At 42.6% G+C, this 8,279-nt stretch overlaps 1 protein-coding gene across 3 annotated transcripts; it reads right to left on the bottom strand.

Annotated features, from left to right (window-relative positions):
- Positions 1–2,496: 2,496 nt before the first annotated feature.
- On the bottom strand, positions 2,497–7,578 carry adcyap1a (adenylate cyclase activating polypeptide 1a). 3 transcript variants are annotated; one of them, XM_084033613.1, is made up of 7 exons: positions 7,340–7,576; positions 7,076–7,180; positions 6,474–6,608; positions 5,834–5,938; positions 5,030–5,164; positions 4,336–4,456; positions 2,502–2,985 (listed from the first exon to the last, which is right to left on the bottom strand). In XM_084033613.1, exons 2-7 carry the CDS (start codon positions 7,171–7,173, stop codon positions 2,977–2,979), a joined length of 603 nt encoding a protein of 200 aa, XP_083889739.1. In that variant the 5' UTR covers positions 7,174–7,180; positions 7,340–7,576; the 3' UTR covers positions 2,502–2,976. The 3 variants fall into 3 exon arrangements, with proteins under 3 accessions (XP_083889740.1, XP_083889738.1, XP_083889739.1); XM_084033612.1 differs by having other exon boundaries at positions 2,500–4,456; positions 7,340–7,577; XM_084033614.1 differs by lacking the exon at positions 5,834–5,938 and having other exon boundaries at positions 2,497–4,456; positions 7,340–7,578.
- Between the last annotated feature and the right edge of the window lie 701 nt (positions 7,579–8,279).

The raw sequence follows: 8,279 nt of genomic DNA, 5'->3' as shown, positions 1-8,279 counted from the left end.
TAGCCGGGTTAAGAAAGGGTCTGGCACGGGCCGGAGGAATCGGATCACTCCCATTGATCATCTTCTCTCCGCGCTGCCTCTGAGAGCTGAGGCCACGGCCGCCAAATCAAAGCCCTTGCCATCATGTCTGAGGGGGGGGGGCAGGGAGACACACGGCAGGCTTTGTGCGGTGAAACCAGTCTGACATCTCATACCACACATCACGGTGTGTTGCTGCGACTACTCACAGTCACAAGCAACGCGTTTGTAACCGAAGCTCCTTTGAAGAGATTTCTGGGCTCGGTGGGGATTTATTGCTATCAGATATTTTTGATATATACGGGGGGGGGAACTATTCAATGTCATCCGCTTCTAATTTGGATCGACACGCAAGTGTAAAGGAACAGGGTGGGGGGCTGTAGGGTGGGTGGTGGTATTCCAAATGCCACCCGCTGCACCCACAGTGTGGGAGTCCCCTGGGGCCTCGACAGGAGGGAGAGTTACATCACGCTTGGTCATCATGGCATTATCTCAAGTTTAACACTGAAATGTGGTTTGTGTATTTAATAGTCTGCTCCTGAATATCAGTATGAGGTTTCATGTGAGCTAGGAGGCTTTGTAGCATAATAAACAGGCTTTATAGTCAGCCATCTTGGCACAACTCTGAGTTCCTGTCATTTATATTAGGATTGGTTGCGATAATGCACCCAAATAGATGAATGGGTATAAGGACAGAGGTTTTAAGGGTGCCTAAAATGAACATACACATATTAAATGTTAGTGAGTGAGCATGGGCTGTCTTCCTAAACCTGTGTGAGTACTAGCTTCATGTCTTCACGGTTAAAGCGTTGACGCCTGCTTGTTTTTTTAAACTGGTTTTGCATCCGTGCATCTCATTAGGCGTGTACTCCTGCACCTCGGGGATTGTAAAGGGAAACCCTTTGAAGGCTAAAGTCACACTCTGCTTGCTCCGAACACACCCAGAAACACCCGGCGAGGTGCAAAAATACAAAACTAACATAATAATACAACACAAATAATGTTGGACTACAACGGTGTGGCTCAGAGGTAGAGCGAGTCGTCCTCCAATCAGAAGATTGGCGGTTTGAATCCTGGTTCCTCCAGTCTGCATGCCCAAGTGTCCTTGGGCAAGATACTGAACCCCCGATCAGCATGTGAATGTATATGAATGAGTTAGATTCTGATGTGCAGGCGACTCCTCTGCCATCAGTGTATGAATGGGTAAAAGTGACTGAATGTAGTGTAAAGCGCCTTGAATAGCTAGTTAGCTAGTTAGCTAGTTAGCTAGAAAAGCGCTATATAAATGCAGATCCATTTACCATTTAAAGCTATTGTCATCTCTTTTTTTGTTTGTTTTTTTAATGAACCAATTCATCTTTTTGGTCTATAAATGTCATCAAATAGTAAAAGTGTTTATCTTTATTATCACAGATGACTACACTGACTAAGAAATGCTCATTTTGCTTGTTAAATTTAAGTATCATATTAGTTTTATTTCACTCTATTAAATGACAAATTGATCTATAAAACATGGTGCAAGATGGCTGTGGAACTTTTCGGAACGATTCATGAAACAACTTTAAACTTTCCTCTAACCGGGGAAAGGCGCCGCATCAAACTGCATTCGGTCTACTTTGTGATGTGGAGGCATGCTGGGAGGAGAGCGCTTCACCAAAGCAGCTGTAAGCACCGCATATATTTGATGTAAGACATAAAAACATGGTGGATGAATTCCCTCGTTTGCGTGCGTGTTTGAGCTCTTTTTGCTTCACACCTTCCACATTGTTGTTTTTGGCAACACAGTGAATGTACCAGAGTCGAGGCGGGCCAACTGTTCCACCAGTAGACCGCAGGCCTTTGGCAGGCGACGGCTGAAGTCCTGGCGAGGTGTAAAGTGCAGTGAGGCAGTGTGTGGAGCGGACCGGACCGTCGCTCCCACGTCTCTCTGCTCATGCTGTCCCGAGGAGAGGTAGACACCCGGCCAACTGGTGTCACCCTTCCTCCGCCAAAAGCCACTGAGTCATCGTGAGAACGAGAGTCGGATCACCGGCTCATCCCCTTTTTTTGTATCGTATTTATCTTGTATCGACCGTCCACACAGCTACGACACATAACACCCACTTTGTGAGTGACACGTCTATTTTGTGTTATTTCAGCATGACTTTAATCATTTTATCCCCCCGACCAGCTACTCGGTGTGTGGGAAGGCTGCTTTGTCTTATCTGACGGTGCGTGTGGTCTTTTTGATGTTTCATACTGCTAATTGTGTCCCTCTGTGATGTCCGCAGGCCTCGTTTTTCTCTTGATCACCCTCATTTCTCCTTTCTTATGTAACATCCTGTTAAACGTGTCGAGGGAGGAACCATCCCCATTATAATACTATCATGACTTTGGTCTTAATCACTCGCTTCCATCCTCTTAAATGTGCATTAACTTACAGACTTCCGGTGATATTGGCTTCAAAGATTAGACGAAATTTTTTTTTTGTTGTTTACAAAAATTTATTCATACAAATCTTACAACACTTTTTTTTTTTTTAAACATTTATTGACCCTTGCAGATCGCCATTTGAAGTAGTAATCTAACGTTCACTTTCTACACAGTAAATATATATATCTTTGAAGATGATTTCATTTTTAGTAAGGCTATTGGCGCTTTTCATTATCATACATATAATGTTTCATGGAGATCGGGAAACTGATCCTTCCCTCTATAGTCACAAAAAATCCACGTCTAGTGATCTAAAAGCAAAAAAGTGCAAAAAGAAAGCAGTGCAAGCGAGAGCGCTTCACTCGTCTAAAGCTGGATGCTGCTAAAGATCCTATCAAGACGTCAGTGCAACACAAAAACAACAACAAAAGGGTGAAATGTGAGCTGATGATGTGCAGCATTGTAGGGCCACTAAATAGCCATCTGTGATTCATGGCGATTTTTAAAGTCGATGCAAGGCACCACAGCCGCAAACTGCCTCCTGCGTCACAAAGCCTAGAGGAGAATGCAAAATTAAAGAGAGATTGATACAGAAGACACAGATCGAAGAACTTTTTTTTTTTTTTTTTTTTTTTTTTACCGTGCTGTTTTTGAAAACTTTTTTTTCTGCAAAATATGTATTCCTCCCTCACAAAGTCAGTTTTTAGTCCCATCTTGTCGGTTTTAACAACTTTTATCCCTCAACTTTTCACTTTATTTGCTTCTACTTGAAGTCTGTTTGCTTCTCGTGTATCTCATCCTTCCCCTTCTTTGAAATCTAATTATGTAAATGGCGTCAGCCGTTCTACAGAAAGAGACCGCTTTAAAATGTCTGATCACAGCTTTCTCTTCATATACAATTTTAAAGAGTCAACATCGGCCTATAAGATAAAAACATGACATTAGACTGAGAGATTCTTGCCAGCAGTAAAGTACATTCAGATAATTCTTCAAAGGAGGACACAGTCGAACATACAGTTTGTGTAGAAATGTCAGAACACAAAAACCACATCCAGGAAATGACAGGTATGTATGTCTGCAGGTAGTCAGAAAGCAAGCAAAACCATCCGGTCAGAGTCGTCTGCACAGATGCGGTGGCTAGTGCAATTACTTTAATCATGCAATCTACTGAAGTTTTTTTTTTTTTTACATTGGTTCACATGACAGAAAAAGGGAAGCACAATAGAAGGTTCAAACACAAGAGTTGAAACTGCCTCGTACGTCTCTCACGAAGAACAAATCGATGGAGAGGTCGCCATGTAACAAGTATCATTTCATCGTTTTTGTCTTTTTTTTAATGTGCCCGATGGTGTTTTTTTAGATACGAGTGATACTTATTATATGAGCAGAGAGACCCTTCAGCAAGAAACCAGTTGATAGAAACACAAGATTGGCAATTTACATGAGTCAAAGGTGAAAGGTCAATCTGTAAAGACTGCAGAAGAATAAGACGAGAAAAACCTCAAAAGTACTCTGGTCCTCATATCAGATTTGGGATTATTTTTTAACAAGAATCCCATCGTGATTTTAAAAATGGATATCTGGCATTTAGATTTTTTTTTTTAAGCCAACAGGGCTCTCATCTGGTCCAACCCAGATCCCCTAAAAATAACCCCTTGCCGTCGGTAAAGAGGATATATCAATCAGCAATGATATGTATAACATATCGCTCTAAGCAAAGTCTCTCCACATTGTGGGATTAGGAGGGATTAAAGGTAAGAATTTAGTGAGGCTCTAGAGAGACAGGAGCACAAATGAGGCAGAAGAAGAGTTGAAGTGCTTGAGGGGTTAAAGGGGAGAAGAAAGGGGGGGACACGAGACGTCCCCCGCGAGGATTACGGCCTCGGGAAAGAGCCTGAAACTCACCGGGAATTGGGGAGAGAACTGTTTCAGCCAGTCTCCCAAAAAAGCCTCAAACTCATCCCCGTCCGGGAGGGCATCAAAGTCTATGTCTTGTAGGATATGGTGAAAACCTATGTCTTCAAGGCTGTTGTGAATAAAGACAACTAAACGCTTAATGTCACGTTACAAAGAGCAGCATTCAATACATTGATTGTCTTTTAAACAATTTACTTTCCTCACAATCATATCTCTTCACTAAACGTTTAAAAGACAGGGCTGTTTGGAGCATATCGTCAGGTGAACAAGTGTCTCCCCTCAATTAAGTAGGTCTTAAAAAAATAAAACAAATCAATGAATACATAAATAGAGGCTATCTTTTTTTTTTCTCTGGTTTTTTTTTTTAGAATGAACAAAAGTTGGTCCACAAAGTAGATATGTGTGTCCTCAAGTGCTTTTTAAGTACAAAATAAAAAACAATATTATTATCAAAATATTCATTTTAATGGCTTACTTCATACATAAATACATGTTTAAGAACACAAAAGCGATTCCACTGATTGTTCAGATCTCAAAATGACTTCATGTGGGGCTGCACACACTTAAGTTTTTTGTTTAGTTTGTTTGTTTTCAGGAGGGGAGAGAAGGGGAGGGGAGGGGGAGAGGGGGATGCTACAAATAAGCCAGCCGGCGTCCTTTGTTTCTAACTCTCTGTCTATACCTTTTCCCAAGGACCGCTGCCAGGTATTTCTTGACCGCCATTTGCTTTCGGTAGCGGCTGTAGCTGTCTGTGAAGATCCCGTCTGAGTGTCGCTTGGACAGAGGCTCCGAGCTGTCGTCCAGCGTTTTCCCCCCGCTGCGTGAGAAACAAGAGGGTTTCACTCTCATCACACTGATGCATTTTGTATTCACATGCCCCTCCCCCTATCTCCCTCCTCCTCCTGTATGTACAGCATGTGGTGCTGAGGTGAAGAGCCTGTCTTTGTGTCATCGTCTTAAAGGGAATAATTAGTCCATATTGTCCAGAATAATGCAGATTCCACCGTTTAGTATACTTCTGCATAAAGAATCTTTGCAAAAATTAACACCTTAATTGAGGAGATATCTCTTCTAATCCATCCCATGAAAACCTGCTGTATATCTCCAACCTGCTATAAGATGTGAGAGGCCTCCCCCTCCCTCTTCCAATGGGACCCATGGGACTCCATCCCATAAATGATTCATATGGAAATAAATTTAAACCTGAGCGGGTTAATTCTTCCCTCTGCGCCTTTAGACGCAGCGGCGAGCTCAGACATCGACACTCCCCAAATCAATCAAGCTGCCCGTTAACACTCTCATAGCATCGAGGCTGTTTCAGAGGACCGAGCTGCATGCTGGGAGATCACGGGACCACAGACATACATATAACAGCATGGATAATGAGCATTTAAAGGGTCCGTCCGGAGAAACAAGAAACACATGAGACGTAAAAACAGAGTGTAAAAAAAAAGAAGGAGGTGACAAACCAAGAAGAGGTTCTTACCCTACACGCTTCGACATCAGAGAATGCAGATATTTCCTTGCTGATAACTGACCCAGCGCTTTCCTGTAGGCTTTATTAAACATGCCGTCTGCATGCCTTTCCGTTCTGGGATGATAGATAGCCACACAGTAAAGTCACCACACACCCAGAGCAAGAGAGGCAACAAAGAAATACCAATAAAGTCAATTATGGTGTCATATTGGGCCTTGTGCTCTGCTTTCTTGTGTAAAATCCAAGTAGCTTTTAGATTATTTCACCTTATTTTTAAGGGTTTTTTATTAATTAATTTCTGGGAATATTCTACATCTATTCTACTGAAACTGGCAAGTTGAATTAAACTAGATTTGAATACTCAAGGGGAAGTTTTTTTTTTCAAATTCACTATTTTCTTGCAGTTTAAAAATGTTGAACCCTTTTTAAAGAAAAAGCATGATTTTAATCGACTAAACTACCAAGACTATTTTGGAGAAGAGGGGTAAATAATAAATAAATAATCATTGTTGAAAGTTACTGACAACATTTCGACGATACGTTAACACTGATTCACACAGAACGCACAACATACGTGGACAGAAATAGGACCGGGGGGGGCAATGAGACGTTCAACACGTTGGGGACGAGGTCGAGTTTAAACAGTCACCTTTTCTCTGGCGGGTAATACAGAGAGTAGACGTCGTCGGCGACGGACGGGGAGCTTCTCGCGTCCATTTGGTCTCTGTCGTAATCCAGGGACGATAGTGCGTTCCCATCCTCGTCATAAACCTCACTGTCCAGTCTGAAAAGATGAACACGTTTTTTAAATTCTGCAGCTTTTACCTCTTTTTATGTCTTAAATGTTTAAAAAGTACAGTTTCTTATAATTATCCACCAGATATGCCCCAGTTTACATTCACTTAAAAAAAGCTTTAACATCAGACTACATTATTTTTCTGCTGTAAACGTTTTCTAATAATCATATCACATAAATCGATGGATTCTTGGCTGCAGGACACAGTGAGACACTGTACTCCACTGCCTCAGTTGCCTTAATCACATTACCGCCGCTCCCTGGTGAACGTTTCCCCGCAATTATCGCTCTGTGAGCAGCCCGATGGATCGGCTTGTCAGATGATGTTATCCGGTAATCCAAATAGGCTATTATGGCTACAGACATAAGTGTGAGGCGGTGAAACTACGCCAAGTTCTCCTGTCAAAGTCAACAGAAGATACAGCAATACAACATCTGAAAAAGAGTGTACGTACCTAACACTGGGAAAGCTAAGCCCCACAGGTGAGCAGTGGACGCTGTAATGCATTATGATCCCATAGATGAGTAAGGCTAAAGTCGCTTTGCTAGACATTTTCCTGCTGCAAAAGAAAACAAGAGTTTGTAAGTGAACAGGTGAGAACAATTATTTGATGCATTAAGTTGTACTTTCACACCCGTGAGTCCCTAAAAGCAGCCGCCTGACTTTCCTCCCTACTTTTACGCTGCGTAAAACCCCCCAGAAAAGTGCTCCTTCTTACCAGTTGTGAGACGCGATCAAGACCTCAGCTGGGAGAGTGAGGTAGGATCTCTATCTCTCTGCCTCTTCCTCTCTATTCCCCTCAGTGGAGCGCCTCTTCAGTCTCCTTGTGCTTTGTTCCGAGTGTGCAGCCGTCCGTGCGCCCGCCGTTCAGTTCTCGGGGTTTTCTACGCGTACCCGGTCATGGAGAGCGCCAAACATTTGTCTGCGGAGAACTTCCCTGCGTCCTGTGAACTTAACTCCCCCTTGGTTTTTTATTCATGAATCCGAAAGGCATGCCTTTCACTTGTCACGTAGGTAAGGGCGGGGGGGTTGGGGAGGGGAGGTGGGTGGCTGCGTCATCGCCCCCCCCACCTCGTCCCATTGGAGTGCATCTTTCTCCCGCGTCAATGAAGGACCCCGAGCCAAGTCATAAAAAAAGAAAAAGAAAAAGAAGGATCTCGAATTCAAACATTATCAATTAAACTGTGAATTAATGTCAACATTTGACGTCACGCCAATAGGAGGATCACAAGAGGCCCGGTGAGATGAGGGGGGAGCTGTCCGGTGCTGAAATGTGCAGTGGAGCTGTCCAGTGCTGAAATATGACTGACAGCTTCTCTTCGACGAACTAATGCGTCAAAAGAAAGTCTCTGAGGCAGCTGACTTTATTCATTTTTAAATGTATTTTATTATATGTCTCCGTTAAGGTCAGACTCAACCAGATATACATAGAGGTTGTCAGTAAAGGGACTATTAATCATATTTATATATTCTGCGATAGCTACCATGAAACTGTCCAGTGATGTCATCGAACGTTCTTATTCACAAAGTTTCTCTAACTAAGTGATGTCTCTGAGGCAGCTTTAAATTTAACAGGACAAAATGTGTATTTTTGATTTTGGGGTGCACTGTCCCTTTAAGGTCAGAGGTCAGTTACACAATAAGATATTTAAAGGTGC

Source organism: Eutrigla gurnardus (genome assembly GCF_963514095.1).
Source record: "Eutrigla gurnardus genome assembly, chromosome: 18".
In the NCBI taxonomy this organism is placed as follows: domain Eukaryota; kingdom Metazoa; phylum Chordata; class Actinopteri; order Perciformes; family Triglidae; genus Eutrigla; species Eutrigla gurnardus.
The sequence above is the reverse complement of the archived record's forward strand: the minus strand, read 5'-3'. Positions and strand labels throughout refer to the sequence as shown.